Source organism: Manis pentadactyla, chromosome 14 (genome assembly GCF_030020395.1).
Source record: "Manis pentadactyla isolate mManPen7 chromosome 14, mManPen7.hap1, whole genome shotgun sequence".
Lineage (NCBI taxonomy): Eukaryota > Metazoa > Chordata > Mammalia > Pholidota > Manidae > Manis > Manis pentadactyla.
Window position 1 is genome coordinate 66,168,751 of NC_080032.1, and position 18,601 is coordinate 66,187,351.

The window sequence follows — 18,601 nt, forward strand, 5'->3', positions numbered from 1 at the left end:
CCCTTCATAATCACTTTGTTGAGAGTTTTTCTTATAAATGAATGTTGAATTTGGCAAATGCTTTTTCTTTGTCTGTTGATATGATCATATGTGGTGTATCATGTTGATTGATTTTTAGATGGTGAACTATCTTTGCATCCTTTGAATAAATCCCACTTGATCATGATGTATGATCCTTTTAATATATTGTTGAATTGGTTTGCTAATATTTTGTTGAGGATTGTGGATCTATGTTCCATTAGAGATATTGGCCTATAATTTCCTCTTTTTTTTGTGGTATCTTTGTCTGGTTTTAGCATCAGAGTATACCTTGATACAAATGAAAATGGGAACACTATTTTCCAAAATCTGTGGGACATAGAAAAAACAGTTCTATGAAAGGAGTTCACAAGTGACACAGGCCTAACTCAAGAAACAAGAAAAATCCCAAATAATTTAGCTTTATATTTAAAGGAACTAGAAAAAGAAGAATAAACAAAGCCCAAAGTTAGTAGAAGGAAGAAAATAATAGTTTAGAGCGGAAGTAAATAAAATAGAGACTAAAAAAAGAAAAAGGAAAGACCAATGAAACTAAAAGTTGGTTCTTTGAAAAGATGAACAAACTGATCCTCTAGTCACACTCATGAAGGAAAAGAGAGGGCCCAAATAAATGAAATCAGAAATGAAAGGGGAGAAATTACAACTGACTCCACAGAAACACAAAGGATTATGAGACTACTATATGCCAACAAATTGGAAAACTGAGAGGAAATACATAAATCCTAGAAACATAGACCTTCCAAGATTGAGTCATAAAAAAATAGAAAAATCTGAATACACTGATTACAAGTATTGAAATCAAAATCAATAATTAAAAAACTCCAGAAAATGAAAGTTGAGGACCAGACAGCTTCACAGGTGAATTTTACCAAACATTTAAAGAAAGGTTAGTACCTTTTCTTAAATATAATCCTAACTGAATATGAATAATACAGCCTGCTAAAGGAAACCAAAGTGTCTACAGTTGAGGAGTCCCATTAGATATCCACCCTATAATAAATGGAGACTCTTCTGATAAAGGAATTAGAGGTTTCCTTGAGAGAAGTGCTCCTCTCGCAAGATGTATACTTCTGTGTTATCATGCAGTATAAGGAATCTGAGATTAACTAAAAAGAGATGTAGATGACTTTATATTTCGGAGGATTGGTTTTGAAAGCAAAACAAAGGCATGCAACATGGAGTGTACACTGCTTACCTGTATTGCAGGGGGCACTGTATTCAGCAAAAGCTGCTTCATCTAAAAGACACAATGGGAGAAAAGCTCAAGAAGTGGAACTTCAATGGGACAAGGTTTCATGCAGAGGCTTTGACATAGACTGCAAACTCTACTGGATCAGAAAATGCATCATTGCAGAATTGTCAGCTCCCTGGGGAAATAGATAAAATTGGTCAAGGAATTTCCACTCTTGATTGACATAATTGGACATAACCATAATTGAACAACATTGATACAATCTCATTCTCTGGGGGAAAAATAAAAGCTCATTCATACTATAGTACAAGAGGGATAACTGTAGGTATGTGTCCTTTCAGCTGTCTTTCAATATCTGCTTCTTTTTTCCTTCATGATACTTTCATGCATCATATTCCTCTCCAATAATCAGAATAATACCCACCCTGTATCTTCCAACTTTAATTTTACTTTCTGTGATTCCAGTGACCATTCAGGCTATATAGTTCTTTCCCCATTTCTAACTTCCTACTGTAATTATTTGTATAATTCTCTAGGCTTTTATTTATTTGTTTTCATTGTTATGTAGCTTTTTAAGGAGGTTTATATATCTCTTTATCTGTAGATACTTCTTGTAAAACTCTTAGTACCATGGATCAATTTGCATGATTGGTAGGTTTATGTTTTAGGTGGTATTTGTAGGCTAAGTTAACAGGCAAAAAGTATGGATGACAGAATATGTTGAAACCAGGACTTACTCACAAATGTCTATCACACTCTAATTCCCTTATTATGGGCTGAGAGTTTGTATTTAGGGTTCTTAGTTCTCTTTTACTCACCTGTCTCATAGTAATCATAGACTTTCACAATAGCAGGTTTCAGGTCTCTTACAGGGATGTCTTGCGTAACAGTGAAGGAAAAACTCAGTGCCTGACTGCTAACCTGGAAAAGGAAAGGGGAGATGATCCAGAATCAGGGAGGCCTCATCTGCATCTGGTGCAATTATAAATGGGATTAGACATGATTCAGTCTTTATCTTTTGAAAAACAATTCTTAGCTAGCTAATAGCATTCAATCTCCAACCAACTGTGCTCCCTAACTGCTTATATTTGTGGATGGGAATAAGGGTTTTAGAGTAGGAACCTGTGGAACTAGAGAAAGGATTGCTTAGAGTAATGAAAAGTTTATCAATCTTTTAAACAAGACAATTCATATTCCTCCATAGTACCTAATACATGGCTCTGCTCATAGCAAGAGATAACTTCCTTATCTTGGCAGGCTGACTCTATCCATATTAATATTTCCAAATATCTAGAAAACAGATATTTTTCAAAGTGCAAACGATATATGTATAAAATCAGAGTGGTGTTCTTGGGTTGCTAAAGAAATCACATTACTCTGTGATAAAACTTACTGTGATTAATCCATTTAGACTGATAGCATATCTATCATACCTACTTGTTATCTATCTATCTGAGTAAGGGCAGGGACATGGGACAAGCATCATGATTATTTTTTCCTGCCTATGATGAAAATGCCAAGATATAAACATCAAAGTAAGCCATCCATCTTAAGGCTAAGATTCCATTTTAAAAACTAGGGAGTTAAGAGGTAAGATTCCTAACATATTCTTTGGTAATCAGTCAACAACCTGTCTTAAGACAGGGCAAGCAGTCCTAAATAATATGTTCCCAGTGCTTAAGGGTAACTACTATCTTGGCGAAGAACAGGATTGATAAATTCCTTGTGTTAAGTTTATCTTATAGAATATCTAGAGGACTGACTGTGGATGGTGACATAATGTCTCTCACTGGAGAAAGACATCATGAGACCACATGTCAAGCCTACACACACCCCAAATCCCGGCTGCCCTTTACCCCATTCTTGAAAGCCATAAAAGACAGAATCCCAAGCCCTTAAGTGCACCTCCTCTCTGAGGTTGCCCACACTGCCTTTACTTCGAGTGTGTACTTATTTTTTTTCCCTTAAATAAAGACTTCTCACTGCTCAACTTACTGTTTTGTCTCTGCATTTTTCCAGTGGTAAGCGTCTGTTACTTTGCTATTTCATTCTATTTTCTAGGCTTACACAGTCTTCCCTCTCTCTGTTCTACTTCAGACAAGAAGGGAGGGGCTACAAAGATCTCTGATTTGGGCTTGCAAGTTCCCATCACCTGGGTGACCCAGACAGGACTGCAGCTGTACGATCATACTCTTCAGTAGCCTGCCCAAAGATCTCCTTTCTTTGCCTTTGGGAAGTTCTCAGAACATATTCTCACTCCATCCGGTGCTCTGTGGCTCCCGCAAATCCTGGGGTGGTGGGGCTTAGTTCCCATGCTGTGCAGATCCAAGTGGACACTGGATGCCAGGTGACCCTGGCTTTAGGAGTTGGTAAGGAATCTGCTGCATTTTGAGCAGGAGTTCAGTGAACTTCCCTTTCTTCCCTCTGTTCTCCCTTGCTCTCTGCTGCCTGCAAGTCAGCTGCTATTCCATGATACTCTTGCTTTGATGAATTCCTTCCTTACCTACGCTCATCTGACCTGTTCAAGAATTATTTCTCGTTCAGAGTCAAGAACTCTCCCCCGTCCAGATTGAGGTTTCACCTAGGGTTTAGGGAGAGACCTCCCCAGATGCAGCTGTCCAACAACATATCTACCCGTCTATCATCTATCTATACCTATACATATCAATAATCTATCATCTGTCTAATTTTCTATATAAATATATGTTAGGTGATACTGATATAATCACTGACCAACCCCTGGGAACATTTCCTGTCCTTAATCTGCAACTTTCAACAGGATTTCTAGGTGACCAGGCCTTTTTGTGAAAAAGAGTGTTTACTTAAAGTAAACAGAAATACTCATATTCTGATATTAATATGAACAAATCTATTCCACTGGCCTCCCCAAAACACCCTCATTTCTGACAGTCCAAGTTCCAGGAAAGCCTGCAATGAGGAATGAGAATTTAAATGATTATCTAATGGAACAGAAAATATGTGCTTTTCCAAAAGCTCCCTTATGATTGTTCTTCCCATATCATGTCCTTCCCAGGTGAAGAGACCCACCTAAAAAGATCACCTACCTGGATGTGTCAAGCAAGACTGCAGGGCCCTTACCTGTTCTATGTAAATCAAGACATTGCTGTTGCTCACTTCTGTCCTGCTAACATGGCTAGACAGTTCAAGCTGAGGAAAATAAGAGAAATCACCAGTGTTACTGAATAAATGAAGCCCTTGAGTGCTAAGAGGCAAGTGGACTGTGGGACTGAAATCTTTATTTAAAAAGCCAAGATTAAACTCCTTTAAATGGTTTTGGAGATACTTGTCCACTGGAATGGGAACAGGCATAGAAAACTGTGAACACCAACACTTAGATTCAAGACTGAACCTTCATATGACTGAATAATAGCTATTCTTGGCTTTTGTTTGAAGATAAGGGACAATGATCCTCAAATTGGAAAAGTATTCATTTGAGATTATGGATGTATCTTTCTCTAACACTGATCTCAGCTTTCTCTGAATTCCCACATATTTGAAGACTATACCAACAATTTTGATACTTAACTATATCTTGCCCTGAAATGTTACTTGATGGCTTCAATTACCCATTTTTTAATATTCTTAACTAGACTATAGGTTAATTAAGACAACTTTCTTATATTTTTTGTATTGGCATCTTGCACAATGCTAAACATATGCTTGGTATCAAATAAATTAAATTTTCTTAGTTTAGGGCCAGTGTTGCTTTGATACAGGTTGACATTTTTAGGGTGCTGTTGGTATGGTTTTAGCTGGAGATGTAGAAAATTCAAATATCTTGCATCTACTTACCATTTTCACTGTTGGTTTCAGGGGAATGAAACCAGATACCATCTTTACATCAACAATCACCATGTTGGAGGCGGGGCGGCTCCCTGTGTAGCTATAGACACAGGGAAGAAACAGGTATCATTATGCTTTGCTTCCTGCCCTTCTTTAAGGCCCAGCATAAGCCCTCGCATCTTTATGTAGCTTTCCTAACTACTGCCTTATCATCAGTGATATTTCCATTCCCAGAAATATGCTGTATAGCTTTAACAGTCAAATGAGTTGTTTTGAAAACTGACTGTATAGCAGAATCAGCTGTAGAGCTCATTAAAAACATAGATGCCTGAACAGAGCTCCAAAAATATTGAATTAAATCTCTGGGGGTGGAATCTGGCAATATACATTTAAAAATATATATTGTAACATATATATATATATATATATATATATATATATATATATATATACATATATATGTATTTTTAAATTGGAATGTAATTGATATACAGTATTGGTTTCAGATGTGCAACATAGTGTGTTGATATTATATACATTACTAAATATAGCATTTGTTAATGATTGTCTTTTTTTATTGAAGTATCATTGATATACAGTCTTATATTGGTTTCCAATGTATAATACAGTGGTTCAACAGTTACCCATATTATTAAATGATTATCTCTTTTAATGTGAAAATTATCTACACAACTAGGCTATAAGACTCCTTTAGGTAAGAGACCATGTATATATTTATATTCCCTGTGGCTACTTGAATGTATTTTTTGCTTATACATTTAACTTATTTGTTTATTGATGATGGACCAAATTGTGAATATTATTTTTTCTTTTAATCTGAGACTCAATTAGATTTTATAATATAGCCAGAGTTACTTGTTCTATGCCAAGTAAAGCTTTTGAAGAGTGTTAGTGAATTATAAATTCTTTTTCTGTAGAAGGACAGAATTTTAAAAAGACTAGGGAGCCTTTCCTTTAGATATAAGGAAGAATGAGCCCATGTTAAAGTATTACTGAAAGAAATTATATATTCTTCAACAGTGGTGGCAGGTAATAAAAGAATCCTGGAAGCAGTAAAATTGAACTCATAGCTGTAAACTCTTCATTGTCCACATTGGTGAAGACATTAATTTTAGTTTTTCATTGACAAGGCAGAAACTTAATGAAGAGAGTTCCTTTAGGCCTTGAATCTATGTGCTCAAAAGTTCTAGGTAGCTACTATTTTTGGAACTAGATAATACAGACAGATATTCTTACGTGACTTGTAGTGAGATTTGGAAGCTTCTGTGGGGTTCAGGTCCGTCACAAGTTTGGGGTATTGTCTGTATTTGCAGATTGAATGCAGATTCCTTCTTCTCCAAGAAAACATTGTATTTCAGAGCTGTCTGTGGGATATTATGAATAGAAATAGTTTCCAGTCCACAGAATCCGTTAATCTGTCAATTTCGTTTCTCCTGATTTGCCCTTTTATTGCCCAGGTAGGAATAAATGGTTTCCACTTTCAGGAGGAAGGTTTATAGTTGAATCTCTCCACCTTTACCCAAGGGTCTTACCTGGAGGTACACACAGCCTTCCCCTGACACACTTATGGTGTACTCTCCGGGAATGTCTGGCAATGAGACCTGCTGTAGTAACAGGAGGTTGGTGTTCTCCACTTGGAATTTTTTTGAAAATTTCCCTGAAGACTGGATGGTCACTGAAGCAGCTTTCCCAGTTCTGGCAAAAGTGGCTGCTCCATATATAGACAAAGCATGGAGAGCCACCACTGTGTCCTAGAAGAGAGGTGTGTGAAAGTCCAGGATAGGGCCAAATTTGGGGGCTTGGGTTTTTCCCAAAGTCCATTTTTACTATTACAAAGCTGTCATGGACTTTTCTCCCTCATTATCTGAACTCTGGAAACTTCGACTGATTTCAATCTTTGATATATCTCAGAATCAAAAAGTTCACATAATTTCCTGACACAGCTTACTTTAGAGCTTGCAAGTTCTCTCACAGCAAGTGGGAAATGTATATATGAATGAAGCCCGTCACCTAGGACTTGCTATTCCTCTTGCTTTGCTCTGACACCCACCATCTTCCCACAAAACTATAGTCTTGTTCTCTCTCATCACCAAACTTTTACTTTCAGTGTGCCTTTGAAGGCGATCAACAGGTATTGGTCTCTGATCTGCACTGTAATCAAAGAAAAGGAAAAATTTATATAATTCCACTCCTCCCTAGGGTCTATCACTCTTTATTGATACTATTCTATAGGAATGTACTTCCTGCCCTAGAGAATCTTTCTTTTTAGAACTATTTACTTCTTATTAAAAATGAGTCTTTAGTAGTGATTCTATAGCATCTTACTATGCTGATGGACAGTGACTGTAATGGGGTACGTGGTGGGGACTTGATGATGGGGGGAGTCTAGTAACCATAATGTTGCTCATGTAATTGTGCATTAATGATACCAAAATTAAAAAAAAAAGGAGTCTTGACACTGTCACTCAGACAATAGTGTCGAAAGAGAAAGCCAACATGGAGAGAGGGTGTTTCAATATCATAATGAAGATCATCCATTTCAGAGGGAAGACGGAGGGGATGAGGTGAACTGCAAATGAGGTACACGGGTAATTGACATTTTCATTTCTCTATATTTCATCTCTCCATTAGAGAAGTCCATCATTTTTTGCCACACTTCTCTGATGATATATTCTACAATGTACACTCAGAATACAGAAAGTGGAAATGACAAGGTATTATGTTACAGGTATTTTTTATAAATAATATTTGATAGGACTAGATGTGTCGGGATGATAAAGTTAATGGTTTACAGTCCTGGTTGATCTCAAGTGTAGGGAATGGAGACAGGAAGCGTGAGTTTGTGTTACTTTAAAGAAAATCCAAAGAGAATCTGTGGCATAATAAGAAATAGATGTTTGGATTCTGCTCCTGGCTCCTGCTACAAGAGCTTCTAAGACCCTTGGAACCTCTGGAGGGATGAGTGTCTTCCTGTATGCTAATGAGGTGACTCTCGGAGGATGAGGGCTGGTTGGCAGAGGAACCGCCTTGTGATTGGAGGATTAAAACTTTAAGCCTGGATTGAGTTAATCTCCAGTGGCTAATGATTTAGCCAGTCATGCCTATGTATGTATGTATGTAACCCAGCAATGGGTTCCAAGAGCTTCCAGGTGCTTGGGTGGTGGTGTGCTTGGAGAAGGATGGAAGCCCTGCACCCCCTTTCCACATACCTTGCTCTATGCATCTTTTCATGCGTGTGTCCTTTATAATAAACTGGTACAGGCACACCTCAAAGAATTTGCCCGTTTGGTTTCAGACCACGTCAATAAAGCGAATATCACAATAAAGTAAGTCAAATGAATTTTTTGGTTTCCCAGTGCATATAAAAATTATGTTTACACTATACTTTAAATGTACACTATACTTTAAATGTCTGTTAAATGTGAAAAAGCATGCTGTCTAAAAATAATCAATGTACATATTTTAATTTAAAAATACTTATTTTTGCTTAAAAATGCTATCGTCTGAGCTTTCAGTGAGTCTTAATGTTTTTGCTGGTGTGAGGGTCTTCCCTAAATGTTGATCGAATAGTGTGGTGGTTGCTGAAGGTGTAATTACTTAAAGTAATTCAACAGTGAAGTTTGCCACATGAAGTGACTCTTCCTTTCACAAATGATTTCTCTGTAGCATGAGATGCTGTTTGATAGCATTTTACACACAGTAGAATGTCTCTCAAAATTGGAATCAGTCATCTCAAACTCTGCTGCTGCTTTATCAACTTAGTTTATGTAATATTCTAAATCTTTTATGGTAATTTCAACAGTCTTCACAGCATCTTTACCAGGAGTAGGTTCATCTCAAGAAACCTCTTTATTTGCTCTTCCATAAAAAGCAACTCCTCATCATAGAAAGTTTTTATCAAGAGATGCATTAATTCAAATATTAACAATGAAGAAGTTCGAAATACTGGGAAAATTATCAAAATGTGACACGAATTGGGCAAATACTGTTGGAAAAGTGGTGCTTATAGACTTGCCACAAACCTTTAATTTGTAAAAAATGCAATGTCTGTGAAGTGCAGTAAGGCACAGCATAACAAAACGAGGTGTGCCTGTATTAGTTAAATGCTTTCCTGAGTTCTGTGAGGCATCCTAGCAAATTATCAAACTCAAGGAGGAGGTCATGGGAATGCCTGATTTATAGCTGGTTGGTCAGAAGTGCAGGGGACCTGGACTTGCAACTGGCATCTGAAGTGGGGGCAGACTTCTGGGACTGAGCCCTTGACCTATGCGGTCTGGGCTAACTAGAGGTAGCTCCTAGTGTCAGAAGTGTTGAGAGGAGGGAAAAACAGTTTTCACTTTAGGATAATTTATAAGTAAGCTTAAGAGATGCTTACTTCAGTGGACACATGAAGATGTGAATGAGTCCCTTTGGTACATACATCATTTCTTAGGCAATCTGCCTCTCAGTTTAACAGACTACTTCTAGGATTCTAGACTTTCCAGAATTTATGTCATTTCCGTAAATTAAGGTTGTAGTTCCTGATCAAAACGTGGTGTGGTGCAACCCTCCTTTAGTAAGTAAGGTATGGAGAGAACTCTAGTCCGCAGGCATAGGGACTAGAACAACTCATTTTGGGACAGCTAATTTTAGGCTCTTTTCCTTATTTCCTACAGACTCAAAATAATCATAAACAAGCTTTCCCTTGTTTCATGTGCTCTTCTCCTTTTTCTCTCCTCCTGTTATTACTCATTCATCTCTTCTCCAAGCCTCCCAGCTGCACCCTGACTCGAAAGGGGAAGAATCCTGGGCAAACTCCTGACCTGGGTGGAGGAGAAGCCCCCATGAGAATTCTGTTGCTTTGTGATCCACTTCACAATGTGCGTTGCAGAGGTCAGCTCCTCTGGGGTCGGGGCGGGCTGGGCCGTGAGGTAAGCTAGGAGCACGTAGGATGTCATCTCCACCTCAGCGGAGGGAGCCTGCGGTGGGTATAAATGCCCCTCTGGTGCCTCAGGTTTCTGAGGTCGTTCCCAATGTATTACATTGTCTAGAGGATAAGAATGAAGGAAGAATGAAAACTACTGCTGTTTAATGTATGGCTGTAAGTTTATATTTAGAAAGAAAGAAATTAACAAAAGTTGAAGCAAGCTTTTTGCTTCAAACATAATATCCCTAGATTAATGATTCCAGAATAAAAGTCTCAAATTGATATTATCTTATGTGGTTGAGGGAAATACTGAGGACAGAAATTTATAAGTTATGAATTGATCTGCTATTGCAAATATTGTTCTGGTAGAGTTAGTAGGGATTTCCTCACTGGTTGGTACCTCCCCTCCAACCTTAAATGATCTGGTCATCGTTTAGGGTTAGTTGAAATGAGATATAAAACCTACCACTTAATTTCAGAGAGTTGTATTAGAAATAGTAAAATATGGAGGCTCTTATTATAGGTAACAGTGTCTTTGCTATGACTCTTAGTAGCTTCTTCTCACCCTGATATATATTCATGTACCATAAAGAAAGTATAAATGTCAACTACATTTATTTTTGTAAATAAGGGGAGATTGAAACACCGAGTTCTCCTATGATACTACTTTTACATGTCTTCTTCTCTTTATAACAAGATATGTCAGGGAAAGTTTGTATGCAAAAGGAGCATCAATCTCTTAGTGGGTGAGTTTACATAAAAATGTCAGCATTTATAGTGGTGTAGACCAAAAAGGGAGGTAATTTTCAGAAATTCAATATTCTCCTTTTCCATCTAGTGGGAGTGGGTAGGGAGAAAAAAAATTAACGTGTGCTCTCACCTTCTTTTATAGCTTCCTTATCAAGTGATTTCAGTATCTCTCTCCTTCTGTCCTGGTTACCGGCCAGGGCAAAGGCGTAGGCCAGCAGTGCCTTGGTGTAGACATGGCTGTCGTGGACCTCTTCCTGTGTGCTTGTCCAAGCTGACTCCAGGCAGAGCAGGGCACTGCGGACAACAGGGTGCTGTGGAGGGAGAGCAATGGCATCTGAGTCATGTGGACGGGGATCCTAGCAGGTCCTGGAATAAACATAAATACCATAGGATAAGGGGAACGAGTGCTTTCCAGATCCATCCATCTATCTATCCATTCCCTGTCCATCTTTTTGGAACTCACTTCTTTTTTGGTCGTGGTAAAAAGCCCATAATAGAATTCACTCTTAAAAAAAAATTACTTTCTAATTAAGATGAAATGGATAAGGGTGAGGTGTGGGAGACCGTATGCTTTAGGATAACTTTGGCACATAGTCTAGGTCCTTACTGAGCAAGTGAATCTTTGATGAATTGATCAAAGTCTCTATCATTTTGGCAAATGCATTAGTATTGTGCAGGTGGAAATTTAAAGGACGATTATAACCACAGGTCATTGGTTTCTTAGCAGTCTGGGAAGCTGAGGAAGTGATGCGGTACCTACTGTGACAGGGAGAGGGATCTCCAGAAGGGCGATAGCGATATAGGCAGAGAGGGTCACTTCGTCTTCCACGCCACCCTGGATACAAGAGGGAGAGGGAGATTACTTCCACTTCTGAAGGCCTTGTGAAGGTGACCACTCCTCATGGTCAGCTGTTTCTCTTGCCTGGTTCCCTGGAAGTTCCTCTCATTTATGTCTGTCTCCACTCTGTGAAGTACCATTTCCCCCCATGATTCCACTTCGTTTTCCTCAGCGGCATGCAGGTTTATTCTCCCATATCATTGCCCTCCTTTACTTCCTGGTCCTTTCCTTTAGGGATTCCTGTGTACCTTCTTCTAATATGCCTGCACCCTTGGACAAATTACCATTAGGAAGGCCAGGAGGTTCAGACCTAGCTTACAAAGCCCTCACCTTAAGGGCATTGTTGAGCAGTGACCCAGAGCTCCTGAAACAGCCATTGTCCTTCTGCTTTCGGGAGAGCCAGGCGAGGGCTTGGGTAATGTGTGCTTCGTCGATGAAGATGTAGGTTCGAGCCTGGGCGAAAGTCTTGAGCACGAAGGCCGTGAGCCTGGCGGGGGAGGAAGAGTGGGTGCCGAGGCCATTTATTTCCATGCAGCCCCTTCACCTCACAGGCACAGGTTCTTGGGCTCCCTCTCAACACTCATGAGAGTCAGCGTTCTGACTGCTCGTAGCGGGGCAATCTGTTGATCCCCGACACCGCTCCCTTCCTTCAGGCTGTGCTGGCTGTTACTCCTCGGCAGTGTGGTTCTAAGTGGTCCTCCCCTCCTTGCTCACTTTCTCGTTGCTTCAAGGATCCAGGCTCCACCTGCCGTGTTCCGGTGGCTCACTAAGACGTTTGCTCTCATACTAGGTTTTCTGCCTTTCGCTGCCTTTCTACTCTAGATGAGGAACACCTCTTCTGCAGACCCTCCTATGTGGAGTAACCTCTTGGCAGTGTTTTCTGCCTTGCAGAATTAAACTTTCCCCCACATCTTTCTTTCCTCTCCTTCCACCAATCTCCTTTACACCCAAACCTCTCGTTTGCCTGTGTGTTTTGTCTCAGATGACCAGTGTCATTTAATACAAGATAGTGTGAAGAGCGCAGGTAACTTTTCTAGTCCCCATTGCTGGTCACCCTTGGATGCTGGAAAATAAAGTGGCCATTTTTTTTTTTTTTTTTTTACTTATGATGGGTCTTAATATGAGAAAGAACAAAAATGGATGTAGGAGTCAAAGCAGGAAAACCTTCAGATGTGTCTCAGCTCTGCTGCTTACTATTTGTGTAATCTAGAGACATTTACTCAACACTGGGCATACATTTCTACCCTTATAAGAAGAAGTTTCCAATATCTAATGTGTAGGGTTCCCTGAGGAATGAGTAGCAATACATGTACAAAGTCTGGCACATAAAACCCTTTTCTTACCAAGTGTTGCCTTGCTTCCGGCCATTTTGGTCCCCAAAGGCACTATAGGCGCCGTCTCTGTGTTTGTAGCTCAGCTGCCTCTGATAACCTGGAATGGAAGGTTTCTGATGGCCCAGGAAGGAGCAGCGGCACATCAGAGAAGGAGAGGATCCCGAAACGTGCGAGCCCGGGGCACTGGTACGCTCTGGCCGCCTCGGCACGCGGGACCCCCAGCAGCAGTGATCTTCTTGCCAGCAAGTTAAGCCTATTTGTGCAGAGAACATTTACCGTGACAAAGTGAGATTTCCGTCCCTTACTCACCAGTACTGAGGTAGCCGATGGCCTTGAACTTGATCTCCTCAGTCAGCTGTTGTGTTTCATTCAGATATTTCAGTACATAGATATTAGGAGCAAACAGGACCATGTTCTGTTCTCCACAGCCATGAGGCATCTGGAGGAGATTCTGTGTGTTTTTTATGGCACCGCCTAGAATGTCACCTGGAAACGGAAGATGAGACGTTGGAACACTGGTAACAGGCCGATATCATTAAGAACAAGACTCCGATATTTAGGTCATTCGAAAGTTGGCTTGGAAGAGTTATAACTTGCATGGAGGGCCAGGCCAGAAACCAAGTAGAAATTGAAGGGAAAAAATAGAGATATGAAAAAAGGTTGAAGAGATGAAGTATAGTTAAAAGTTGGATTTGAAAAAAGTGGGGAGAGTGGGTTGGTTATTGTCACAAGTTCTTTAGGCGTAGAGTGACTCACCCAAAACTGAGAAAGAGGCCCTGGCTGATTCTTCCACTACTTTTGGTGGGAGCTTCAGGGACAATTTTTCAGACACCCCAACATCTAGATAAACAAACAAGTAAGATCCAAAGAAGATTATCTATGATGACTACTTTTCTGAAAAATCCCAAGGCCAGTGGTTTTGGGAATGCACCTTAGATGTGCTACCTCCTTAAAAAATGACCTTGATTTTAATACTCCAAATTTACATTTGCTGGTATTGTGTGGCTTGCCAAGCTATGCCTTATCCTTTTTTATTATCCATTGCATTAAATGCACAGCATCTGTCCAAAAGAGGACTACCAGTTTTCTGTGATTCATGCTTATTTAATTCTATTGAGGTCTTCTTAAAATGTTTTATAGCTGTATGAAGATAATGCATTTTTTTTGCTTCAAGTTTTAGCTTATGAATGACAAGATATCCAACATACAAGAATATATGAATGAACACAGTAAACATGGTTCTTTGCTGCTCTAGGGTAACTACTCTCTGTTGCTCTGATTTCAGCAGGTTTCACTCACTACTCAGGGATATTACTTTCATGAAAGTCCTTGATATAGGTGCCTGTGTGGGATGGGGAGGTAGATTAGTTTGTAATGATGAAGCCTCAGGAAAACAATGATAAGAATATATCCTTTACTAGTCTACTCTTGGGAATTTCAGAGATAAGCAAGTTTTATTAATCTCCAGTGACTCTCTTCATAACTTCTGCCTTTCATACAAAAACTTTTCACAACTTTCAATAACTGTAAAACAATTTTCTTTAAGTGTACTGCATGTAAATAGGATGTTTCACTTTTGTTGAAATTATTTACTTTATCTGGCCTCTGCTTTGTTATATTTTTTTAAGATAATAGATTTTACTGTATGAACTTGCTTTAGAATTAAAACCTTTTAAGCAACATCATTCATTCTTTTAACAAATATGCACTGAGCAACCCCTTTGTGTTAGTCACTGGTCGAAGTACTGGGGATACAGTCATGAACAAAAATAGACAAAATGTCTGCTCTTGTTAAGCTTGCATTCAGTGGGAGATTAATCTTTTATGATAACTTCTTACAGCCTCTTCTCAAATGAGTTCAGTATACAGTGGTAAAAGAACAAGTAATATCACAAAAATGAGAGAAAAATACTATGACAACTGTATTTTCATGACTTGGTACAGGTTATGTGTGGAATGTCTTCGGTCATAAAACTCAGTTTTTAAATAAGCTCTAAGGTCAGAAATATATGTTCCTTCACCAAGTATTCTCTATCGTATTCCATTAGCTTAGGCACATTTTGATTTTGACCTCTTCCTGGCTATTCCTGAGGTCCCTTTCTAAGCCCTTGTATGTGCTGGATAAAGAAATTCCTGTACTCTAAAAAAAGAGCTACAAATGAAAAACAAAAACATCTTAGTTGAACCCTGATGTACTATTAATAGCTATGTTAATACAATGAAGAAACTTGATCTGATGACTCAGTTTTCTTGTTTGTCTAATGTGCATAAGGTACTTAGTGTCCCAACTTCTGGGATATTCTAGGAATATTGCAAAACCAAATAAGATGATTTATACAGAAAATAATTTGTTGTAATATAAGTGTTGCCATCTTCTTCTTTCTGTTTTGAATGACTCTTACCTGATGCACAGAGTAAGGAGTTGAAGGTATATTCCTGCTTGATTCCTTCAGGCTTGGGTGGAAAGAAGGAGAAGAGAGATGAGAAGGGATTGAGCTTCCAAGTAAAAAAAACAATGTGGGTTATAAGTGGGTATCTAAATCCTCCTTACTTGTGAAGTGATGGGCTTGAGTTAGATGAATGCAAATTTCCATTACAGCAGTAAAAACCTGGAAGTATGAGAAGTTTGGAGGACCCCAGGTGACAGAGACAAGAATAAAGAAGGATAATTAAGAGAAAAAGGACAAACAAGTGAGGGTAACAGAGGCGAGAGGTGCGATGAAGGAAAAGAAATAGGTACAAAATTTATCCAGTCAAATTTTCAGCTATTGGGAAAATGGCTAACAGGCAAGTGCAAAATCAAAACACTGACTGTTTTAATGCATGAACTTGTCATATGCTGTGAAGTATACTGAGTTCATGTAAAATTCTTTTTTTTCATATTATTATTCATTCTTCTTTTACCCAAAGATTATAGATAGTATTGCTACCATTTTCTGGACTTGGCATGGCTATCAAACAAGTCAGGCTTACTCACCTCAATTAATAGAAGTTTGACAACTGTGTCTTTTCTCCCAATTTCAGGAACTGTAGCCACCTCAGTACCACAGAGCTCTGAGGACTGCAGTGTTTCTGCACTCACAGAGAAATTCACATTCCCTGAAACAAAGGAAATCCATAAAAAAAAAGATCCCAGCAAACAAACAATCCATCTAAGTATGGATGTCCCATGGTACTCTCTACACCCCCAAGATCCACAAGGCATCCTATGTTCCATGAGCAATTCAAAGACTTGCTCCTTATTGAAGGATCTCACAAGTACAGGGCCAGAAACAGCACCCGGAATCTAGTGTTTGTGGACCCCAAAGAGGAGAACCTAATTTAAGGAACTTTCCTATATTCATCATCTTTGAGAGAGCTTTCACTCACCTAGTGTCCTGGGAGTTACCAGCCAGGACACAGTCTGCCTCCCATTTGCACAGAGGCAGTAAGAATCTTGGTCTTTGTCCACTGGGATAGCTGTGAAGTCAGGAGACTCTTGCAGCTGCACACTCACCTGTAGCCCCGCATGGGACAGAGAGACACAAAGGAATGAGTTTCAAAAGGCAACAAGTAGATGTACAGGATGGGATAAGTGAAAGAGCCTGGGGTGAAGTTAGGTGTTAAATGGGGACAGGGAGAAGCATTTTTGGAAAGCATGGGGTTGAAAATGACATAAGCTGAGACTATTTACACAAAAAAGTTGTATAAACTTTATATAGAAAACATACATTTATGCATGTTTAATAGAAATATAAGCATATTTATTTGTGTTTTTTTTTTGTGCCAATAGTGCAGGATAGGAAAAGTTGACCACAGCTTGTTTCCCTGAGGAAATTTATCTACTAGCTTAGACTTGTGAGAATTCTCTCAGCTTATTTTGTGGCTATAGTCCAACTGGAGTGTCTTCCAGGACACTTCTAGGCTGAAAGTGGCTCCTGTCCTCAAGGTGCTTTTGCTGGCAGGACATACAAGATGCCCAGGGAGAGTTAAGTTACATATAGTTAAATGCAATTTGTGTTTGAGAAGAAGTACAAAGAAAGTGTCAGGGATTTAGAGGAAGACTTAGAAAATCTAAATAATGGGACTGAACAGTACTGGTTTATCTCATTTTTAGGCTCTCAGCCTAGGTTATAATAAAATAGTTTTGAAAACATGAGAAACAAAATAAAATTGAGATCTGGAGTTTGCAAAGCTAAAATTTCACAAGTGTCTTATATATATATTTTTGGAACAAAAAGTGCTCGTTATGTCCCTTCTTACTTCAAACCTGATCATTACTGGTGTGGTAATAATGTAATTGGAGTTGGGATAGCTCAGAGATCTGGAAGAGGTGCTATGGGCCAAACCCAATCTTTTGTGAATGCTTAATTTGGGGGAGGGAGTCCTTACCCGGATGCATTTGGGAAGGTAGTTAAGGACAGTGGCCTTGAGTGTGAAAGCCTCTCCGCGGATCACAGAGTAGGGCATTGTGAGCTCCACAAAGAAGGGCTGGAAGGCTTGGAGAGAGGCAGTCGGAGAGAGACCAAGTCCAGTGTCATTGGACAGGCAGAGGGCCCCTGCCTTCCACTCAGTGATGGTATCTGGGACTCTTACTCCAACTTCAGCCACACCTGAGGAGCTGGGAGGACGGCAATGTGGAGAAAAGGAAGTGAGCCAGAGAGTCAGTTATTTCTAAGATGGTAACGGATGAGTGTGACCCAGAAATTAAGAGTGTAATCAGGGCCCAAGATGGACAAATAGAAGGCATTTCAATGGCCCTATTTCCCCAACCATGGTCATGCCTCCCATACCACCTTCAAGTCTACTACCATTAGAAATCTGTACAAATCCATGAGAACATGGATTTGCAGGTGTCAATGAACTTCCCTCTCCAAAATACCATCTGAAAATTTTATAAGTAATAATTCTAAAAATGGTTTGCTCCATGTAGGATTGCTTCCTGTTTGTTGTCAACATAGTGTCCTTGAATGGTGCTAAACATTAGAAACCCAGATGACAATTAGTCACCGTGTTCATTTTCTGGAAGTGCCAGGAATACAAATATGTCTGTAATTGGTGAGTTGATATAATTAGACCAATGTTTTATAAATTAGCCTAGTCCTGTCTCAAAATGACAGAAATTAATTAGAAAAATAGTTGGAAATAATGAAGTCATGTTTTCATCTAAAGCAAGTGGTAAAAATGGAAGTTACTCACTTGACTACTATCAAGTCCCAGATCCAGGTTTCAGGGAAATAGTTTCGTACAGTCTCAGTGAACGGCTGTATTTGGAAATTTTCAATCACCTCATTCTGTTTCACAAAAGGAAGTGCCACTATGGATATGACAGTGCAAGAAAAGGATATACTGCTTTGAGAAGATATTTCCATACAATATGACACAAATGAATAATGTGGCTAAATATTTAGTTTTCTGGCTAAAATTAAAATGTTATGACAATTGCACTGGAAACAATGTGCCAGGTCAGTCATTTTCTGGATGAGTAGAATCTTTGTCAAAAATACAAATGGCAAAATACTGGAGGAAGCATAATCTAGCATCAACAGAAAAACAGTATGTATTTTTGGGGTTGGGGTAGCTGGGGAGGGTTACGAAAAAGAGAGTAGAACTTTTAACTTAGACGGAAGCAAGAACCATAATATCACTTTCAGGCAAGTGTGGCTTTAAGAGGAATCATTTGAATAACTAACAACCAGAGCTGAACAAGCCAACATATTAGTAGAGAGATTCTTGTA

General features: G+C 39.1%; 2 protein-coding genes across 3 annotated transcripts in view; one reads left to right on the forward strand and one right to left on the reverse strand.

Annotated features, from left to right (window-relative positions):
* The window catches only part of KLRG1 (killer cell lectin like receptor G1), a 67,630-nt gene extending 51,655 nt beyond the window's left edge, over positions 1 to 15,975 (forward strand). The window contains exon 6 of one of the 2 annotated variants that reach the window (XM_057492265.1): positions 15,909 to 15,975. In XM_057492265.1, coding sequence (XP_057348248.1) covers positions 15,909 to 15,917 — 9 coding nt within the window. In that variant the 3' untranslated portion in view covers positions 15,918 to 15,975. Of the gene's footprint in view, positions 1 to 4,265; positions 4,400 to 15,908 lie in introns of those variants that run through there. The other variant, XM_057492264.1, reaches the window with a different exon arrangement.
* LOC130680814 (alpha-2-macroglobulin-like) overlaps positions 1 to 18,601 on the reverse strand; it is a 43,712-nt gene that overhangs the window by 2,095 nt on the left and 23,016 nt on the right. Inside the window, exons 18-35 of the mRNA XM_057492266.1 lie at positions 18,063 to 18,180; positions 17,256 to 17,484; positions 16,254 to 16,380; positions 15,862 to 15,983; positions 15,287 to 15,338; positions 13,641 to 13,724; positions 13,194 to 13,370; positions 12,894 to 12,981; positions 11,881 to 12,037; positions 11,473 to 11,547; positions 10,843 to 11,023; positions 9,859 to 10,082; positions 6,589 to 6,807; positions 6,293 to 6,420; positions 5,045 to 5,135; positions 4,331 to 4,399; positions 2,050 to 2,152; positions 1,235 to 1,276 (exon numbers count right to left, since the gene is read on the reverse strand). Of these exons, the coding sequence (XP_057348249.1) occupies positions 1,235 to 1,276; positions 2,050 to 2,152; positions 4,331 to 4,399; positions 5,045 to 5,135; positions 6,293 to 6,420; positions 6,589 to 6,807; positions 9,859 to 10,082; positions 10,843 to 11,023; positions 11,473 to 11,547; positions 11,881 to 12,037; positions 12,894 to 12,981; positions 13,194 to 13,370; positions 13,641 to 13,724; positions 15,287 to 15,338; positions 15,862 to 15,983; positions 16,254 to 16,380; positions 17,256 to 17,484; positions 18,063 to 18,180 (2,286 nt within the window). The remainder of the gene's footprint in view (positions 1 to 1,234; positions 1,277 to 2,049; positions 2,153 to 4,330; positions 4,400 to 5,044; positions 5,136 to 6,292; positions 6,421 to 6,588; positions 6,808 to 9,858; positions 10,083 to 10,842; positions 11,024 to 11,472; positions 11,548 to 11,880; positions 12,038 to 12,893; positions 12,982 to 13,193; positions 13,371 to 13,640; positions 13,725 to 15,286; positions 15,339 to 15,861; positions 15,984 to 16,253; positions 16,381 to 17,255; positions 17,485 to 18,062; positions 18,181 to 18,601) is intronic.